This window comes from Juglans regia, chromosome 15 (genome assembly GCF_001411555.2).
Source record: "Juglans regia cultivar Chandler chromosome 15, Walnut 2.0, whole genome shotgun sequence".
Classification (NCBI taxonomy): domain Eukaryota; kingdom Viridiplantae; phylum Streptophyta; class Magnoliopsida; order Fagales; family Juglandaceae; genus Juglans; species Juglans regia.
In genome coordinates this window covers 5,346,124-5,368,406 of record NC_049915.1, presented here as the reverse complement: position 1 = coordinate 5,368,406, position 22,283 = coordinate 5,346,124, and the positions used below count along the sequence as shown (strand labels likewise).

General features: G+C 32.4%; 2 protein-coding genes across 4 annotated transcripts; both read left to right on the top strand.

The window, feature by feature from the left end:
- The first annotated feature begins 5,280 nt into the window (after window positions 1-5,280).
- LOC108979552 (ABSCISIC ACID-INSENSITIVE 5-like protein 5) lies at window positions 5,281-9,250 on the top strand. Of its 3 annotated transcripts, none has more exons than XM_018950247.2 (4): window positions 5,281-6,813; window positions 7,297-7,368; window positions 7,500-7,529; window positions 8,976-9,250. In XM_018950247.2, exons 1-4 carry the CDS (start codon window positions 5,725-5,727, stop codon window positions 9,048-9,050), a joined length of 1,266 nt encoding a protein of 421 aa, XP_018805792.1. In that variant the 5' UTR covers window positions 5,281-5,724; the 3' UTR covers window positions 9,051-9,250. The 3 variants fall into 3 exon arrangements, with proteins under 3 accessions (XP_018805792.1, XP_035541774.1, XP_018805795.1); XM_035685881.1 differs by lacking the exon at window positions 8,976-9,250 and adding an exon at window positions 7,939-8,969 and having other exon boundaries at window positions 5,283-6,813; XM_018950250.2 differs by lacking the exon at window positions 8,976-9,250 and adding an exon at window positions 7,925-8,969 and having other exon boundaries at window positions 5,284-6,813.
- A 5,495-nt stretch (window positions 9,251-14,745) lies between these two features.
- Window positions 14,746-20,689, top strand: LOC118343674 (ABSCISIC ACID-INSENSITIVE 5-like protein 5). The gene is made up of 4 exons (XM_018950246.2): window positions 14,746-16,297; window positions 16,488-16,559; window positions 16,683-16,712; window positions 19,991-20,689. Exons 1-4 carry the CDS (start codon window positions 15,200-15,202, stop codon window positions 20,063-20,065), a joined length of 1,275 nt encoding a protein of 424 aa, XP_018805791.1. The 5' UTR covers window positions 14,746-15,199; the 3' UTR covers window positions 20,066-20,689.
- The last annotated feature ends 1,594 nt before the right edge of the window (window positions 20,690-22,283 follow it).

Below are 22,283 nucleotides of genomic sequence, written 5' to 3'. Positions count from 1 at the left end.
TCATCTCATCTCATCTCATTTTATCTTTACAATCTTCTCAAATTTACACACAAAATATAATAAATAATTCAAATTTTTTAAATCTCAAAATAATAATAATATTAATAAATAATATTCTGATAATTTTTCATTTAAGTCATCTAAAATCATCTCATATCTCAATCTAAACAACTTAGATACGAAAAGAGAAAAAGAAAATACACGAATGACGATGGTTGATCATGTTCACAACTTAGATACAATAAAACGTGGACAAATTGGAAGGTGTGGAAAATAATTGGTCGTGAGACTCGTTGGCTGTGAACCATGGAGTTCATGGACACCTCTTTTGGTTGTGTGATCAGTGACACGAGTTATATAGGATATTGCCAATATACAAAAGCTAGGCCTCTGGTGGTACTATACCACTCAAATTGCATTTTTCTATTTTTTTTTCAAACATTCTTAATCATTAGTTTAAAAAATAATATTAAAAAATAAAATAAAATATATCAGCGATCAAATTGAAGGAACAAACTTAAATAACATAAAATCATTTTCATATACAAAAACTAGGAGTTCAGCAGACCCTACAACTAACAAAAAACCATTAGGAAAAGTTACAATACAAATAAAACAAAAATGGTGGTTTAATGGAAAATGATGTTAACAGGAGCTTAGCTTTTTTATTATCATTATTATTTGGGGAGGGGGTTTTCGAACTCCAGACTTCCATTTTAGAGATTGGTTGTTATGTCAATCTGGTCATAGACCTTTGGCAACAATAGGTTAGCTTAATTGGTACCATATTCTTGGTCTAAGATAAAGAAAAAGGTTTTCATTGGCCTATGGCGATTTTGTTTGAGAAGTACTACGGCTACAAAAGAATTATATAAATGTGAACTTACAAATTGACATGCTTTTGTGTGGTTCATTATAGCTACTTCAGGATAAACGTAATTTTACAATCTTACGTATCATATCAAATCACATCTTTTTGTGAGTTTACTTTTATATCGTTCCTTTGTATATATTTAAAGTATTTATGATCATTTTGCTAACAATTGAGTTGTCGTGTATCTTCCACTATGCTTGCTAATGAATTAGAAGCTCACCATAGGAATTAATAGTGTAAGATCACATATTAAGTAAAGTGAGGTGATTGTGGTTTTCAATCGATCTCATGTTGTCGGTAGAAGAAGTATAGAACTCCCAATAAAAGAAAGAGGAGAAGAAATGCCATGCATTCACACCAATAGTACTACTGTTATGTGAGGTCCATGAGTCAATGATCTCGAACATGAGAGTTGGGAAGAGGTGACGAGTAAGACTGAAGAGTAGTGGAGGAGCATTGTACTGCATGGGACTAAGTTGGGGATCTCTCTTAGGTGGTAGCTAGGAAAGAAAGAGAGAGAAGGTGGGCAAAGGTCATCAACTAAAGTGGGTCATGGGTGATGAGAGAACTCCTTCCTTGCTTCATCCAAGGAGCTAGCTAGCTAGCTAGGGAATGAGAACTTAGCTCAAGCCAAGGAGTTTGATGAGAAAGAGAGAAGCCTCCATGAAGACAAATTGATTTTATTAAGGTCCAATTGATTCCAATTAAGGAACCATTGTTCATGACTCTCTATACTCATCATGAATCTAAGAATATTTATAATTTTGATAGATTTAAGGAAAGCTCAATGATGTAATTGGGGCATATAATTATAAATTTTGATAGATTTTCCGTACGAAATAGACCAATAGTTTCCTCATTGATAACCATTAAGGATAGGGTATTATTAAAAAATAATAATTAATAAAAATAACTACTGATCGAGGTCCAAGGCCGGTAGGACCCAATGATACACTTTTTCCTCCGTAGGTGACTTCGACGGTGGCCGAACCAGTAATTGTGTCGAGAAGGACAAACTTTTCTAATGTAAATTAAAAAGAGGTTGAAAAATTATAAAAACATAATAACAAATTATTTTTTATATATATCATCAATCTTAAATAGTTTTTCTTATATTTTTATTTTGGATTCTATGTTAAGAAGTCTAAATTACATAATAAAAAAATTTGGGATCTATATGAATAAATTTACTATTTCTCCTTAATTTTAATTTTAATTTTAGAAAGGCTACATCTTTGAAATAAGATAATATATAGAAATTAAACAAAATTTAAGAGATATTTTATGTTTTCAAAATGTTTTTTTGGGGGGATGCCCTCTAAGTATAATTAACATGGGTTCGCCACTAGCCATAGAAAAATATTTTAGTCATAAAAAAATTTTATAAAAATAAATTTATAATTTGATTATTTTTATTAAAATTATATCAATTTGTGTATTTATTTTTATGAAATCTCTCAAGCACAAACTTTATAAAAACGTTTTCTACATGTAAAATGAAGTTTAAAAATAAATAAATTAATTAGTTTTAAAAAAAAAAAGGGTTTGGATTGCACATGTTGTTGTTCCAACTTAACGTGGATTTACTTGACTTCCAATCAGGGATTGTCGGAAGCCCAAAGCTACATGAAATGATGGCCTAAATCTTTGAAACAAAGAGATGCCCAGTTTTGGAAATTCATGCACACTTTTGCGGACAATTTCACTCTTACTTACCCAAACAGTTCAGTACAGTGCTCTTTCTTCACGCCAGGAAAGCGAAAGCGAAAGTCATGTTTTTTTGTCTGTTTCCAAGATGGCCTTAGCCACACGCAAACCCACCTCATCGTTCTCATCCTCTTTCTTTAATTATCCAACGTGGTTATTATTATTATTATTATTATTTTTATTATTATTATTATTATCTTGACCCAAAATATTCTTGAGTTTGATAATTCAAAGGTGGATGAAATATACAAGATAATTAATATTTTGACTAAAAACTTTTTATGAGCTTGTTGAATCAAAGTTAGATTTTTATTTGATATAAAGAGTAATAAATTCTCGTTTGCAAATAACGTGCGATTTCATATACTAACCATCATTATCGCTTAATATAGAGTATCAAACAAGTTGAAATTACACGATACGTACTAGACTCTCAAGTTCGGTTTGAATATTCAGTTAAAATGAAATAAGTTGATATGAAAGTTGAGTAAAATTTTATTTTTACATTATTTTTTAATATTATTATTATTATTTTGAGATTTAAAAATATTGAGTTGTTTATTATATTTTATATGAAACTTTAAAAAAATTATAATGATCAGATGAGATGAAACATTTTTTGTATCCAAACGGAGCCTCATTCAATATAAAAATACAAAATAAAAGGAAGTCCTTTGATTTATGGAAGTTTGAAAGGAAATTAAGTTATATGAAAATTTTGGATTTTTTTTTCTCAAATTTTTCCACTTTTAGGTTTTTAATTTTTTTTAGTTTTTTATCCCTTATATTATTTTGTAACTTAATAATATAATTTTTTTTTTTTTTATTTACACCGAACTCTAGAGATCAGATAGAATGATATTTTTGTCAAAAGTTAACATTTTAATTTTTTTTAAGAATAATGATACACATGTAATTCTTTTTATGATTCTATATATATAACTATATTTTAAATTGAGAGTATTTATATATTAATAATATTATTTTTATAAATTATTTTATAAAAATATTCTAAATTAAAACAAAGTTATAAAAATGATTTTGTGTATATAACATTTTCTATTCGGAAATCTTTATCATTAAAAAATAAAATATAGAATAAACATACGGAATAGATACTTCTAAGGGTTCCTATTTTTTATATCGAATAAATATATATTATTGATTATTAAATTCAAATAAAATAAAAAGATAGAGCTCTCACTAGTCGCTACCATTCAATTAGTGTGAATCCGTGATGATCACGAGCAACTGTTAGGGCATTTTTGTCAAATAGATCCGGCTGCTCAAATCGCGGGTCGTCGCTCCGCCAGTCGTAGGCGGAAAGATCTGGCCGCTTGTCCTGTCTGGTCCCTTATTTTCACGTGCAAGAAAATAAGCGCCGTCAGATTTTCATGGACAAAATTGTCCGCTTTAGCTGAGTTGTTTTAGTCCTTTTTTTTTTTTTTTTTTTTTTTAAATAACTTTTTGTTTCTCCTAACAAAAAAAGTAAACAGTAAATAGCAGTGAAATACAATTTTTTTTAAAAAAATAAAATTTATTATTAAAAAATTATTTTTTTTTTCATATAAATTATATATTTACTCACTTTTTTAAATGAATTATACGAAATTTATATTTAACATTATTTGTATAGACCTTTTCACATGAGTAATGTAGTGAAATCTAAAATATGTCGAGGAGTATATATGTCTCTTCTCTTAATTGATATGGTAAATGATAATTTTATAATTATTTTACTATTAATTTACTATTGTACATAAAATAGAAGGTAATTTTATAATATTAAAATTTATTTTACTATTAATTTATTATTGTACACAATTTTAGAGAAAGCTATTCTCCAGATAGTTGGGTCTTGATAAATTTTTTTTTAGTGATTAAAAAGGTATTTTTTAATTATATTATGAATTTAAAAAAAAATATATTTAAAGATATAAAAATGGAATAAAAAAAATTGCCCGGGATCCATTAAAAATAAAAAAGAAATTATTTTTGAACAATTGGGAGATGAGGCCATAGGTTGAAGATTTCTTTCAAAATATGAACATAGAACATATTACAATCATTTGTAAAATGGAAACAAAAGAAAGAGACGGAGTGATTGGACACATGATTGAATACAAGAATAACGGGCTAAAAGTAAAATACACAAATCCTTTAAAATTACCATTTAATTTGAAATCACCCTTAAATTATTAACACGTTTTAATGCTATTCTTTTAAAAAATAAAAAATTATTCCTTAAAATTTTAGTAATAGAAAAAAAAAAAAAAAAAAAAGTATGACTCATCGTAAGAAACTGTTGGAATTATACAAGATCATTTAAAAAAAAAAAAAAAGGAACGACGTCCTATCCGAAAATTAACCAAGTACGAATGGACGATCAGGATTATCCCACCTTGCCAAATCTGATTGGCTGGACGTCACATCAAACTCCTCCTAACCTCTAGCAACTGGTCCACGTCTCCAATACCAGCTTGCCTACCTTCCAATTATTATTATTAATATATAATTATATAATATATTCTGTATTTTATAAATGAAGGGCAGAGGACAACTACCCAGTATCTGAAAATAGCAAAGGGAGGAGGTAGAGGTGAGACACTTGGCGAAACCACGAAGCAACTAGAAACCGGGAATAAAATAATAATGATGTCTATAAATATATATATATATATATATATATAAATTATCTAAAATTTATTTCCAAATATTTATGTTCTTTTCCGAGTTCGGATTTTCCAAGAATTTTTATGAGCTTCATCACCCTTGCTCGACTTTTTTAGTTTGGTCGTCTGGTAGTTATTTGAAGTTATGTGCTTTGAAATAGTTTTGGGTGTTTTGCGGTGATTTCAGGCAACTGGTTTTGGATTCTCTCTGTCTCTCTGTCTCTCTGTCTGATCTCTCTCTCTCTCTCTCCAGCCGGTTTGATATTGTTTATGGTTTGGTGATTTGAACCCAATTGCTCTGGGTGTGTTGGTTGGTTGAAACCTCCTCGGATGATATTGCGTTGTTTGAACCGAATCCTTCTCACTCTCTGGGATTGAATATTTTCTTTCCAAGTCTATATAGGATTGCCAGGGGTGAATCGGCTTAGCTTGCTCTGAGTACTGTGTTTCATTCAGGTTTTTGGCAAACAAATGGCGAACAATTTCAACTTTAGGAACTTCGGGACAGACCCACCAGGTGAGCCTAACGAACACGGAAGGCCGCCGGAAAACTTTCCGTTAACGCGGCAGCAGTCGATCTACTCGTTGACCTTTGACGAGTTGCAGAACACCATGGGGGGCAGCGTAGGCAAGGACTTTGGTTCCATGAACATGGACGAGCTACTCAAGAACATTTGGAGCGCCGAGGAGACCCAAACCATGGCCAACTTCTCCGCAGCTACCGCACCAGAAGGTACCGGAGGCCCACCTGCTGGCGCTGGGCACTTACAGAGGCAGGGTTCGCTGACGCTGCCCCGGACGCTGAGCCAGAAGACTGTGGATGAGGTGTGGAGAGATATATCCAAGGATCATGTGACTGGAAATGGAAGCTCAAGTGTGCCCCAGAGGCAGCAGACTTTAGGGGAGATGACTTTGGAGGAGTTCCTGCTCAGAGCTGGGGTTGTGAGAGAGGACATCCAACTGGGTGCCAAGCCTAGTACCCCAGGGTTCTTTGGCAATAGTGGTTTAGGAATTGGGTTTCAGCAGACTGGTGGGGTTGCGGGATTGATTGGAAATCGGATTCCAGAGAGTAGTGATAATCAATTTTCTATTCACTCTTCGAATTTGCCACTGAATGTGAATGGTGTCCGATCGGATCAGATGCAGTTGTCGCGGCCTCAGCAGCAGCAGCAGCCCCAGATTTTTCCTAAGCCGGTTACGGTGGCCTATGCAACAAATCAGATGCCTCAGCTGGGCAGTCCAGGAATGAGAGCAGGAATTGTGGGGATAAGCGATCAAAGTTTGAGTAGTGGGTTGGTTCAGGGTGGAGGGATGGGAACTGTTGGGTTAGGAGCCGGAGCTCTTAGTGCTGCGACAGGGTCGCCGGCGAACCAGCTGTCATCAGATGGGATAGGGAAGAGTAACGGTGATACGTCGTCAGTGTCGCCGGTTCCTTATATGTTTAATGGTGGTTTAAGGGGGAGGAGGTCTAATGGGGCTGTGGAGAAGGTAGTTGAAAGGAGGCAGAGGAGAATGATTAAGAATAGGGAGTCAGCTGCGAGGTCTCGAGCTCGAAAGCAGGTGACTTTTTGTTTGATGTGTTCATTTTCTTCTGCTTTCTTTACGTATATGGGTTTCAGGATTCATGTAAAATGAGTGCGTGAACTTTGATGCAGTTTATAAGTACAAAAACAGTGGTAACAGGTTTTTTTTTTTCTCTTTTTCTTTTCTGTAGTTCTATACAGAACACTGTCCCATGTCACCTCAAAGGAATATAACGTTTCTCATCTTCTCGTTGCTTCCTAGTTTTTTCTAGCCATTGAGTTTTTCCTTTCATCATTTATTTAACTTGTTGTACTTAAAACCTCTATCAAAGATTGTGCAGCAGAATGGTAATGTGATAGCGCCCTGATAACCAGTGATAAAAGTTCTGATAACTAACCAGTGTCCTTAATGCTGTTAGAAAAATAACATAAAGGGAAAAGGAAACCTAATGATATTGTGGTATTGAATCTGTGTAATTCTTGCGATTTACTCTAATATTGTCTATTGTGCTTCTTCTAGGCCTATACCATGGAATTGGAAGCTGAAGTTGCAAAGTTAAAGGAGGAGAACGAAGAATTGCGGAAAAAACAGGTACTTTCAGTTCTAAGAGATGCAATTGAGGTGAAGGTGGTGAACGCATACATGAATCTATTAGCTGCACTATACTTCCATTCTTGCTGCCTTGGTGTAAATTCTCATTGACTGTCCTTTGATTGCTGCAGGAAGAAATTACGGAAATGCAAAAGAATCAGGTACTTCGGGATTTTCTTTATTTTCCTTCACCCATCATGATTGAAAAGATATAAATCTATACTGGCTAATTGGGAAAATCACAATCATTCTAGGGTCATTACAAATCTCCCGTGACCAATCAATGATGAAATCGTGCTAATCATTTTTCCGTTTGTGAATCGAGTCAATTTGTATGATTAATTAGACTGAGAAAACTGTGTTTTGCATAAGCCAATAAACTTTTCCTGACCGTGACTGCCATCTCTAGATAATGATCAAGAAGTATGAATAGGATACTTGGACTATGGAGGTTCAAAATCACTAAGGAAAATACAGATTGTAGAGTGCACCCCCTTCGATGTTTATTTACTGATTAGCCTTGTATATCTCCCATACAATCTGTTAACTTGTGCAGTTGGGCCTTTTTAGGATGAAACCTACGAGAAGGAAAAGATAAAAGATGGAAAAGCTTCAAGTTGGCTATTGAGAGACTTTGTTATTTTAAAATAGTTCATAGGAAGATTAAATTGCTGTTCAAAGAAGCCAGGATTCACTCCTTCCCTCAAGTGGATAGGGAAGTCTGATGTGCTAATTCAATGTTGTTCATTATTTGCTAGAGAAATGGGGGTTTTCTCACTATTTTTGCCGGTCAATGGGTGAAGCATTTGGTTCCGTTCCTCGTTTCTGGTTTTTAGGCATTCATTGGCATGGAAAATAAAAGATAAACCATGAAGCAGGAAAACACTAGAGGATGAATTGTGGAGACTTCCCGTTGGGTTTAGTACCATATTCATTGACCTCATTGCTGATAAAATATTTTTTCTTCAAAGAGATAGAAATGATGCTGATAACTCAACTTTACCAACAAATGGTCGTTTCTCATTTTTCTTTGTTGCTCGAGAGTCTTTGCATCAGTCTGATATCATCTGTTTGAGGACATTTACCTTCCCATGTCAAATCACAATGATTTTTCCCAAATAATTAAGTTTTCATAACTAATACCATTGTCTCTAGTGGTTGGTTCTTTTGGCCTTTTGTCCCATCCTTGTGGAACTTCCAACTCCAAATAAATTTCAACTCTGCAGCCACTAGTCTTGGTTGCTCATTATGGAACAATCTCAAACAACTTACTTTCATCTATCATATTTGCGTGCGACATTACATCAAAACCTTTTCAAATTATAAGGATGCTGGGCCAAGTTTTCAGTTGTTATTTTATTGTATCTTCTTTGGAAGATTATTAACTGCATGATAGAATTTTTTTATTGAAAATCTACTGGATTGTAGTGTGTAAAACATATTGTCAAGACACATAGTCACTGAATCTCCCTCCCTCTCTATCCACATCTATAATGACATAGCCACTTCAAGGATTTTTAATTGATTGATTGCAACAACAACAACAACAAAAAATGACTTTATGAAATTTTTTTGAAGTTTAATTTTGGATTTCGGTAATATTTCAGGTTGTGGAGATCATGAATCTCCAACGAGGAGTTAAGAAACAATGCTTGAGAAGAACACAGACTGGTCCATGGTAAAGTGCAAGAATACATTTGTCAATTATGGTTAAACATTATGTATGGAAGGTGGCTTGTACATATTAAAGGCGAACATGTGTTCTGTAAATTGAGAATATGAGGGTTTTGGTGTGCTAGATAAGCCTAAACATGAGTAGGTATAGCAAAGTAGCAATCTATATACAGAGTTATGCTAATATATTTTGCTCGTATCTTATTCCCGTCTTATTGTGTGATGTGGCATTGCTCATTAACCATTCATTTTATTGGAAAAAACAAGAGCTGATCTAAGGGTTGCGGATAGCGGATAGCGTTATATCAGCACAATGGATTGGTCAATTACCATTGGACATTCTGTTTGTATTCCATAAGTTTAATAGGGGTAAGATCAGACCATCCTGGATTTGTGTTTATTTATTTTTGAGCTGATCTGTATTTAATTTGAGTGATCTGCAAATGCCTCAATTTTAGTTGATATGTTATTTTTTACTGCAATTGGTGATACTAGACATTCGGAATACCGGTAATCTAACTGATTTTAGTAGCTAGTTTGGTTCTGAGCAACAGATTTCTCACCTGTTGGATAATGTTTTTTTCTTGATTTCATCATTCATATAAGAAATGTGTTATTGGAGGGTGAAAAATAACCTCCACCCACCCAAGTTGATGTCCATTTTGAAGTTTGGTGTTCATTTTTGCACACAATTGTTGATTTACTGTCTATTTCTCTGCAATCATGTGTGTTGGCTGTAAGTTTGTGAGTTCTTTGGGATTTTCTTTAATGGTTTGTGGATCTTTGGCTCTTTTTTTTTTTTTTTTTTTTAATTTCTCCATTTGGATGAATTCTTTGGTCCTTTCCCTCAGTTGGGCAGAGAGGGGGACCGGACAGGACAAGATTCCTTAGGTGAAAGGTCTGGTTGATGTTGTCAGGAGTCGCTCAATGGTCCAAATTGTCTAACACCTAGTTTGGTTATGGATAATTTATTTTTCTTTTTATTTTTTTAAAAAGATTTTTTACTTAAGGGTTAAGAAAGTGATTATTAGTGAAGTTGTATATTTTTTTAATTTTTTCTTAATGATTAAAGATATTAAAAAAATACCTAAATGAAAATAATAAAAAAATCAAATACATTATAGAGTAGTAAAAGGGTAATAGAAGGAAAGTAAACTTATCATTATCCTTTAGTTATATAGATGAGATGTCTTGATATCTTGTATGAACTTGATTCTAAGTCATTTAATACTGATAAATGAAATAAACTGACAAAAGAGAAAATGATCACCAATGAGTCAATATGGATGGAGTAATCTCTTGTCGTGTACATCAAGTTTGAAAGTGTTAAGGAAAATATTATAATTCTAAGAGTTAAAGATTTAACCAAATTAATATTTGACAGATATATAACTTTTGAATCAGTAGTCGAGTTTATAATAATATTTTTATATAAAATTGCAAAAAAAAAGCCTTTATTATCTATAATTTCAAGTGTGACTTCATAAATTGAATTTCCTCTCCCATGAGGTGATATCCTATTATAACTAAATGCCTTAAGAGGAAGTCACCAATTCTCCATGCCTTGGTCTACCAGGACATATCATAGGGTTCACGATGGTGCAAAAGAAATGTCTCCTTTTTATAGTAAAACACGTGCAGATAGAGGCTTCTTGTAATTTTTATGTTCCAAACATATTCTATATTTAGGAAAGTAAAAATACTATAATTATAAAGAGATTTTATAAAAATAAATTTATAAATTGATGTAGTTTCGTATAATATGTTAAATCTATTTTATAATAAAAGAAGTTTTACAATCTGACGTATCATATCAAATCATGTCCGATATATAAGTTTATTTTTATAAAATTTCAATTTGAGTAATGATATACCGACAACTTTTTTACAATTACTTTACGACTCATTTTATAATTAACCGATGCAATCGTGCCACTTCATTAAAAAAAATCAAATTTACAAAACTACTCTTAATTTCACATTGAGTTGTAAAATAGAAAAGTTGTAAGAGAATCATTTTCCAAAATAAAAATGTACATGTTTTGGATTTGGACAAGTTCCTCTTAAAGCAAGTCTCCCTCGTGGCAACTTGTATCGGGAGGGAAGGGTATAAGGTCTTCTTTGAGTACATAAATATTTTTAGATATTTTTAGATATTTATTTTTTAAATATCACTTAAATATTAAATATTTTTTAATTTTAAATATTTAAAATTTTTATTTAATCATTACAATTTTCTTAAACTCAAAAATAAAAATAATACAATTTTTTTAATTTTTAAAACAAAAATTATATTAAAAAAAGTTTCGAATAATTTTTAACATTTATAATATTTTATTTAACTTTTTCTCTTTTATTTTTTAAAACTCAATAAAATATTTTAATTTAAACTATTTACAAATCATTTTACTAATATTCATATATATTCTGTGATATTTTAGTATCTAAACGAGCCCAAAATCATTTTCCTTATAATTCTTTGTATAGGATATTCTTCCGTCAAAAGTGATGATTTATAAATATAATTGAGGTAGGATATTTTTCTTTGAAAAAGTTAAAATAATAAATAAAAAGCTAAAGAAATAATTATTTTAGGCACTCCTTAACCGATCCTAATTTATATTGAGTATATAATAATTAATTCAAATAAAATAAAAGATAGACCTCTCGCTAGTCGCTACCATTCAATTGATATGGTTCGAAAAGTTATGATAAAACTGCATCATTAAATGCATTCTCGACTTTAATATGATGTGTTTTGTCGGTTCCCATGACTTTGTATACCAATTGTTGGTTAGGGCATTTTCGTCAACTAGAAGCAGTTGCTCAAATCGTGGATTCGTGTGTCGTCAATCCTGCGGTCGTAGGCTGAAAGATCCTGTCGTTTGTACTGTCTGGTTCATTATTTTCACGTGCAACAAAGACAAGCCGCCGCCGTCCTTTTTTACTGACGAAAATGTCCTCTCCAGCTGGCTTGTTTTATTTTATTTTATTTTTTTAAGTGATAAGACAAGATAAAAATTTTATAAATAATAATAAAATAATTTATAAAAGATAGTAAAATAATTTAAATCAAGATGTTTTATTAGATTTTAAAAAATAAAATATAAAAAATTAAATAAAAATATTAAAAGTTATATGTGCAGTTATTTTTACGTACTCTTTATGTATTTTATTAATGTGATTAGTTGTATTATTTTTTTAATATAAATTAATTTTTTTAGATAATCACATCAGTAGAGTACACAAAAATAAATATATATAACATAACTCGATAAAATATTATAAAGTTAATATTATTTTTATTTTAAAATTTAAAAAAATTATATTTTTTATGTTTTGTTTAAAAATTTAAAAAAATTATAATAATTGAATAATGATTAGATGTAAAAATTAAAAAATTTTAAAATTAAAAAATATTTTCGTGCTTGAGTAATATTTATGAAATAAAATATGATAAATTTTGAGACAAAATGAGATATTTTCAACTTATCTCACTTTTCCAAACATGACTTATCTTTCTGAAAAAACTTCGAATTACATTTCGTCTACCCTCTCCTACCTAGCATCGATTTGCATTGGAAAAATGATATATATATATATAATTATTTTTACAATTACATTCTAAATGAATGATATTTTTATAAAAAATATTTCAATTTAATATATTATTGTATAAAAAGTTATACATATCATAATGAATCGTTTAAAAATTGTCAAATTGTCATCTAAAATTTGATAATTTCTATGACTTGATTAAGACATGACAACTTAACATTGTGCCGCATATCATGCCATCTTTGTCAACAATCTTAAGAGCTCACCATTCTCATCTTGTGTTTGAAGAGCATCTATTCCGTATTTGATTGATGAACTCTTCTCAATTTAATTATTAATTAATTTTTTTTATAAAAAATTAAACTTATTTCAATTTAATTAATATATTTAAATATGTATTTCAATCTATTTACATTCAAATACATCTCAATAGAATCCACAGAATATTACTATTAATAAAATTATACATGAAAAAAAAGAGCGGCATAAACCTAACTTTTTCTTTAAAAAGGAAAATTTATTTATTACAAACTTTAAAATTAAAAATTAAAAACAAAAAACTATTGTTAATATATGCTTAGGAAAATAATTAATATTAGAGAAATACTCTTATTGTTGTAAATGCAACTTGGTGGATGATCATTTAGATTCTGCATCTTAGAATTATTCCCTATTTATATATCAACTCTTAGATTACTTGATGTATCATTTTTTTCATTTTTTTTATCCTCTTATGACTATAAAAAGGTGCCTAGAAAATTATTTGTTTAACACAAGAAATTAGAAATAAATGATATTGGGATCATTGAGAGCTAAATTTATATTACAATCTTTTTATTCTTTTGTTACTTCTCTTTTGTTTCACGATACTTATAAAATTAAAAAGTATTTTATGTTTTTAATTTTATTTTTGGAATTATGTATTTTCAATTTTTTGTACTTTTTATAATTCTATTTAATATTTTTAAGTGTTTTTTCGAATTTATGAATTTTTATTATGGTATTTATGTCAATTTCTTTTGAGAATTTAAAGGGAGACTTATCAAAATTAAAAATTTTAGATTAACTACAAACTATGAAGTGGATGAGTGTAACGTTGGTTATGGTCGTGGATTGGATAAAAATCGTGTAATGTTTTTAAAAAATAATAAAATATATTATTTATTATATAAATTTTATATTTTTTTATTTTTTTAAAAAAATTATAAAACGCTGCACACTTTTCACGATTGAAAATATAATTTTTCACTGTGAAATATAATATACAACCCAAGGACGTCCTATCCAACGTCCATCATGTAAGACTGGACGATCAGGATTATCCCAACTCGCCGAATCTGATTGGCTGGACGTCACATCAAACCTTCATAGCTCCTAGCCATTGGTCCACGATCCCATACCAGCTCGCCTACCCATTATTATTAATTAATATAATAATAATAATATATTCAGTGATTTTTAAATGGACGGCAGGGTCTCCACTATCCAGTGTCTGAAAAGAGTAAAGGAAAAGGAGACACTTGGCGGAACTGCGGAGCCCATTGCACGTGAACCACAAAAATTTATTTATTTATTTTTACTTATTTACCAGACAAAGTGACGAACGAAGTAACGACAAACAGAAATATTAATTATTAAACGTACATATAATTTTGTCCAAATTTAATATTAAAATAATAATTTTTTTTTATATAAAATCTTAATTTATCTATTTTTAAATAAAATTTACGAGATTTATCTATTTTAAAAAAAATTATTTTTATCAATTATTATTCATCATTTTCAACTCTACATCAAATAAAAAATGTTATAAAAAACATTCTATGACTCTGTTAAAAGTGTATGAAAATAATTAATGAGTAATACATTTTTTATTTTAAAATTTTAAATATCATTTTTTTATATTTTATATATATATATATATATATTATGTTAGAAAAATGTAAAAAAGTATTGTGAAGGTTTATATTAAGAATTTTACAATACATGAGCTTCATAAAATATATAATTTTAATTTTTTATTCTCATATTTTATATTTTTATAAAATATGAGAATAAAAAATTAAAATTATATATTTTTTAAATAATGTACAAAATATGAAGCTTATGCATAAAATTTTTCTTATATTAATTTCTAAATTTGGATCTGTCAAGAATGGTCAGTTTTGGAAATGTCTATGAGCATCATCACCGTTGCTCGAGCTTTTGTGTTTGGCCGTCTGGCAGTCATTTGAAGTTATGTGCTTTGTAATAGTGTTGGGTCTATTGCGGTGATTTCAGGCAACTGGTTTTGGATTCTCTGTCTCTCTCTCTCTCTCTCTCTCTCTCTCCAGCAGTTTGATATTGGTTATGATTGGGGATTTGAACCCAACGACTGTGTGTGTTGGCTGGTTGAAACCTCGGATGGTGTTTGTGAGCTTTCTGGTCGTAAAATCACTGTGGTTTTGTTGATAATAACAATGTTGTGCTGTTTGAACCAAGTCTTTCTCACTCTCTAGGATTGAATATTTTCTTTCCAAGTCTATATAGGATCCTCAGCGGCGAGTCGGTTTAGCTTGCTCTTAGTACTGTGTTTCATTCGGGTTTCTGGAAAAAAAAAATGGCGACCAATTTGAACTTCAAGAACTTTGGGACCGACCCACCAGGCGAGCCACACGGAAACGGAAGGCCGCCGGAAAACTTTCCGTTAGCCCGGCAGCAGTCGATCTACGCGTTGACCTTCGACGAGTTGCAGAACACCATGGGGGGCAGCCTAGGCAAGGACTTCGGATCCATGAACATGGACGAGCTACTCAAGAACATTTGGAGTGCCGAGGAGACCCAAACCACGGCCAACTTCTCCACAAGTACCGCACCAGAAGGGGCCAGCGGCCCTCCTGCGGGTGCTGGGTACTTACAGAGGCAGGGCTCGCTGACTCTACCAAGGACGCTGAGCCAGAAGACCGTGGACGAGGTCTGGAGATATATATCCAAGGATGATGTGACTGGAAATGGAAGCTCAAGCGTGCCGCAGAGGCAGCAGACTTTAGGGGAGATGACTTTGGAGGAGTTCCTCGTAAGAGCTGGGGTAGTGAGAGAGGACACCCAACTGGGTGCCAAGCCTAGTACCCCAGGATTCTTTGGCAATAGCGGTTTAGGAATTGGGTTTCAGCCGACTGGTGTGGTTACGGGATTGATGGGGAATAGGATTCCAGAGAGTAGTGATAATCAATTTTCTATTCAATCTTCGAATTTGCCACTGAATGTGAATGGTGTTAGAACGGATCAGATGCAATTATCGAGGCCTCAGCAGCAGCAGCAGCAACCTCAGATTTTTCCTAAGCCGGCTACGGTGGCCTATGCAACAAATCCGATGCCTCAGCTGGGCAGTCCAGGAATGAGGGCCGGAATTGTGGGGATAAGCGATCAAAGTTTTAGTAGTGGGTTGGTTCAGGTTCAGGGTGGAGGGATGGGGACTGTTGGTTTAGGAGCCGGAGCTCTTAGTGCTGCGACGAGGTCGCCCGCGAACCAGCTGTCGTCGGATGGGATTGGGAAGAGTAATGGGGATACATCATCAGTGTCGCCGGTTCCTTATATGTTTAATGGTGGTATAAGGGGGAGGAGGTCTAATGGGGCTGTGGAGAAGGTGGTTGAAAGGAGGCAGAGGAGAATGATTAAGAATCGAGAGTCTGCTGCGAGGTCTCGAGCTCGAAAGCAGGTGATTTTGTGTTTGATATGCTGATTTTCTTCTGCTATCTTTATGTATATTGGTAATGTGATAGCGATCTTTTATAACCAGTGATAAGAATAACATAAAGTAAAAACGAAAATTGATGGTATTCTAGTATTGAATCTCTGTAATGCTTGCTTGTAATTTTCTCTAATATTGTCTATTATGCTTCTTCTAGGCTTATACCATGGAATTGGAAGCTGAAGTTGCAAAGTTAAAGGAGGAGAATGAAGAATTGCGGAAAAAACAGGTATTCTCAGTTGTAGCCGATTGAATTTAGGTGGAGGTGAAACACACATGAATCTATTAGCTGCACTAAACTTGCCTTCTTGGTGTAAATTCTCATTGAGGTCTCCTTTGGTTGTTGCTGCAGGAAGAAATTACGGAAATGCAAAAGAATCAGGTACTTTTGAGATTTTACTTATTTTTCTTAGCCCCACCTTGATTGACAAGATATAAAAATATACTGGCTAATTGGGAGAAAGCAAAATCTTGCTAGGGTCATTACAAATGTCCCATGACTGATCAATTATAAAATCATGCTTTTCTTTTTTTCGTTTTTGAATCGAATCAATTTATACAATCAATCTAGTTGTTAGACTGAGAAATCTGTGTTTTGCATAAGCTGGTAAACTATGTTATTTTAAAATGTAGTTCATAGGTGGATTAAAGAGTTTTTTTTTCTTTGATCAGATGGATTGAAGAGTTTTAGATATTCATTTGCAGCCAAAAATATAAAGATAAACCATGAAGCAGGAAAACACCAGAGGATGAATTGTGGAGAACTCCAATTGGGTTTAGTTCCATTTTTTTTTACCTCATTGTTGATAAAACATTTTTTCTTCAAAGAGAGAAATGATGCTGATAACTCAACTTTACCAACAAATGGTTGTGTTCTCATTTTTCTTGGCTGCTCAAGAGTCATTGTGTCGATCTGATATCATCTGTTTGAGGACATTTACCTTCCCATATCAAATCACAATGATTTTTTTTCAAAAATTAGGTTTTCATAACTAATTCCATTGTCCCTAGTGGTTGGTTCTTTTGGCCCTTTGTCCCATCCTTGTGGCACTTCCAACTCCAAAAAAATTGCTGCTACTCTGCAGCCGCTACTCTACTTGCTCATTATGGAACCAGCTCAAACAACTTAATTTCATTGTTAATTTTGGTCATAATTCTGCTAGAGACCAGCTAGGGAAAAAGAGAAGTAATTAGCAACTAAAAGATGAGCGAGTTTTGTAAGAACTCTCATATATTTAGCAAGTTCTTCACTCAATCAACCAGTTTACAGCCAGATTCAGGATGGAGGTAACATGATTGAATTCGCCAATGATAAATAAGCTTTTAAATACCGGAATACATGAATCGATTAGAGAGGATTAGGCCTGTTAATGATTATTGGAAATTATATAGAGACACTATAGATTTTAGTTCAATATGATATCCTTGATGTGTGTTTATTAGAGAATTTTTCTATTTTTGGTTATTTTTTACCTTTTTTGGGCCATCATGTCTTTCTCTACCAAACTATGAAACCTTGGTGTGTTTGCAGTCGCAATGAGTTCTGTGGCACCATTTATATGATATTGAAGAAGATAAGTGCTAGGTCTACATAGGTCCTTTATAAGACTAAGTTTACACGTTGATGTGGCTTAAAATGATATGTTAAATCTACTTTACAACAAAATGTATTTTATAATCTAATGCACTATATCAAGTCGCGTCAGTTTCTAAAATTTTTTTTTTTTGTAAGATCTTTGAAGAAAGGAAGAGAAATCTTGTATTTTCATTACTATGTTCTTCCATAAAAACACAAGTCTTCTTAAAGTCCCTGCCGATTGATGAGAGAACTGTCTTGAAATCCTTGCAAAACTTCCAAACGATTTCCAGCTGGTAAAGCAAAATAAGGCTTCACTTGCACATCAAAATATTTTCTGGTCCTATTATGAGAATTGAAATTAATAGTGGTTCATCAGCTCAAGTTCTCAACTTTTTTGTGTTCTGATTTTCATTAGTTGGTATGCTAATGTGTCTTCTTAGGAAGATTATTGGCTGCATGATAGAATTGTTTTATATAAAATCTATTGGATTGTAAGGCGTCTATACAGAAAAATTCTTCTCATCAGTCACTATTCACCACCCCACACCCCACACCCTTACACCCTATGAAAAACACCCTTACACCTTATGAAAATGCTATAGGTATGGGATGTGAGAGTGGATAGTGGCTGAAGCATCCTCTTTGTGAAACAAGTTTACACTTCCACCCTTTATTTCACTTTACTATCCGTCTCTTGTACTTCCTGTCTATTGCACTTCTTGTCAGCTACTGCTATTTATTTTCTCAAGTTTAAATTTACCTTAAAACTGTTCAGTTTCCATGTTATTACTATTGGGTTTCCATGTTATTAAATGTTATTAAAACAAATGGATAATAATCTTAGCATTAATTTATTTCCTTAAACAACGATCGGTTTCCAGGCTGATCAGTTTCCAAGTCATTCAGTTTCCAGGCTTAATTGAAAATATCTAACTTTTGCTTATTTCCCTACAGATCTTGGTCTTTCTATAAGGCCTAGTTTGTTTTCGCAATTATTTTCATCTTATCATTATAACTTTTTTAAATTCTCATACAAAATAAAATAAATAATTCAACTTTTTCAAATCTCAAAATAAAAATAATATTAAAAAATATATTTTAACGATATTTCATTCAACTTTTATCTCAACTCATCGCATATCATCTGTTAACATAAACAAGCCTTAGGCCTTAAGACTTCATTTTTTGTTTCGTTCTCATCTTGGAGAGAGAGAGAGAGAACCGACTATCATCTATGAAGTCATTGATGCTACTCTAAACAATGATGCGGCTTTATCTTGAAAACTCATCTGATTGGTAGTTGTGAAAAGTTTCAATACCGGTTTCCCTCTTAGAGATGAGCAATGTTGGTGGAATTGGTAGTCATATCTTTTGTACGAAAGGCTGTGGCAATTGAGACTTCAGTGCTAAGCCTAACATCTCAATTTGTCGTTTTTGTGTCCACTTTCTTTGCATAGCTTGCAGCTTTGACTTTCTGGTTTTCTTTTTTTTTTGAGCTGTAGTGGTCTAAATCCAAATATGACTAACTTGTTATGACTATGAGAGTGGTAAGAGGAATATAATAGAATTACAAAACTTAATAATTTTCCATGTATCGCACAGTGAATGGATAATATTTTTCACTTTTATCGTGTTGATTACAAAATATGATATATATGTAATGAATAATATTATTTAATATATCTATTGTTTTTGAATTTCAATTCTCAATCTTTTTTAATGTTAGCTTATCCAACTTTAATATTAAATCACTGCATTGCATTTCAATTCTCAATCTTTTTTTATTTGAAATATCCAATTTTAATATTAAATCAATTAATGTTCGAACGTTGGCTCAAAAAATTCTCACGTTCGCATGTAAGTAGCATCAATGTTCGAATGTCTAGGGCCCGTTCGAACGTGAATATATATACGTTCGAACGTAATGCAATTTCTAGGGCTGTCTTTAGTGACGTGTCATAGAAAATACTTTTTGTGACGGTTTGGAAACCGTCACAATTGCCAGGCCGTCACAAAAAGTCATTTATGTTGTAGTGATATATATACTGTTTTTGAAGCTTTTGGCTGAATAATATTTGCAGGTCGTGGAGATCATGAATCTACAACGAGGAGTTAAGAAACAATGCTTGAGACGAACACAGACTAGTCCTTGGTGAAGCAAGACTGTGATTGTCAATTATGTGCAAACATTATGTATGGCGCAGGTGGCTGTACATATTAAAGGCGAGCCCGTGTTCTGTAAATTGAGAATATGAGGGTTTCTTCGTCCTTTGCTTTTCTTCCAAAAAGGATTTAAGTATGGAGAAAGAAGCAATGTATATGCAGTGAGTAATGTTCAATATAGTCTGTGAGTGTACAAGTCTCGGACAATCTTTTTTGAAAATAAAGTAGGGTCACTTATGAAAATGCTTTTTCATGTGGGTTTCGGGTGTATCCCTTTCTTCTTCTTCTTCTTTTTTTTTTTCAACAAGACTGAACGAGACTTGCATACTCTAGAATTGTATTTAGCATTACTTACTTAAGTTATGCTCATGTCTCACTGGCCTTCTACTATGTGTTGTGACGATGCTCATTAACCGGTTAATCTTTTTCTTGAACTGATTCAAAAGTTATGGATGGTATCACATCATTGAGATGGAAGTGACATTAGAGTCTAGGATATCAAAAGCAATCAAATTCATAAATCAAATGTTACATATAATGCTATAGATTGGTCAATGTCTGTCTGGACATTGATCTTTGTACTATGTAGTCCATAAGTTTAGCAGGGTTAAAAATCAGATCATCGTTTTGCATGGATTTGTCCCTTTTTTTTTTTTTTTTTTTTTTTTATGAGCTAATTCATATGTTATATTTTACTCCAATTGAGACCTTAGGAATACCGGTCATCTAAATGATTTTAGTACCGAACTGGTTCTACGCAATGGATTTCTAATCTTTTCCTTCCTTTCGATTGCCAAAGGCTTAACTCCTGGCTGGTTCTTTCAAGTGCACGAGGATATGAAAATTTTTAGTGGCTGTTTATAGAAGTGGTGAGATTTACTGAATATATCATTGGAGTCGGAAGTGCAAAAACCAATTGTCAGGATATGGGAAGCTTGATGGTGGTGACGATTCCTCGCCTGTTGAAGACGATGATGATCTTCATTTAGGATGTGTATGGTGTGCTTGAGAAGTTTTTGTTCAAGCAATTTTCTATTATAATGAGTAATGTTAGACACAGTTTTAAGATGAGATTTTGCAAGTCTCGCGCCCTCCATTTGAAAAGAAATGAGGTCTACTATTAAAAAAATAATTTTTTTATATAGATCTTAGATTTATTACTTTTTTCAAATAGAATATGTGAAACTTGCACACTCTAAGATTGTAAATATTATTTCTCTTTATGTAAAGAAAGAAAGCAATTTCCGTGACGAAAATCGGTTACCTCGGCTTGAATGGCACAAATTTCATTATACTTACCGTGCACCATCAGTTTTCAGAATTATTTTTCGCAGAAGAGTTGGTGTAAAGACAAAAGCAAAATGTGGAGGCCTTAGAGGAAATTCCATGTTGATCTCGATCTGCCATCATAAAAGAAAATAGGTGAAATTTACCTTGGCTTCTAACTTCCCAATTGTCTGGTCAGAATCCATTTTCCTGCTTAAAACAAGACAAGATTCCACGACCCCACAATCTACCCACCACCTTTCACCTATCTATCTCATAGACACAAAGAAAGTGCTTCTATCCGACTGTAATAGTCTCACTTCGTTCGTAAAGAGGTTAGCAAACATATAAGACATAACTGGTAGAGAACTAAATAGGAGAAGAAAGACAAGCAATACCGTCATCTTACAGTGTAGAATAAGGAGTGATTGCCAACTTGATGCGTCCGTCATCGATACTGGAATCTTTCTCTCCCATCTCTTAGCAGTTGAGGACAAAAAGACGGGGTTAAGTTATTGGGTAGCAGTATTTTCTGACTCAGGCTCAATATATTTGCAGGCCCATCAGATCCATATCGTCACCAGGTTTCTCAATCTGGAGATTGGACTTGCTAGGCTTTTTGAAGTTAAAGTCAGTTGCCTTGAATGGTCAAGGTTAAGGCTGCGGACGATGCGCTGAGTTAGCTCAGTTTTTTTTTTTTTTTTTTTTTTATGAATAATAATGAATTGAATAGTAGAGAAAATTATATAAAATTCATTTAAATTAAATTTAAGATGTATTTGAATATTAAGATGAATTTAATACTTTTTATGAAAAGTTAAAAAAAGTTGTAGATTCCCCGTATAAAAATGTGTTAAGTTAAAAAAAGATACGAATCTCACGGGTAAGAAAGTTTTGAGTTGAGATAAATTTAACAATTTAGGAGTTGAATATTTGGATGTTAGA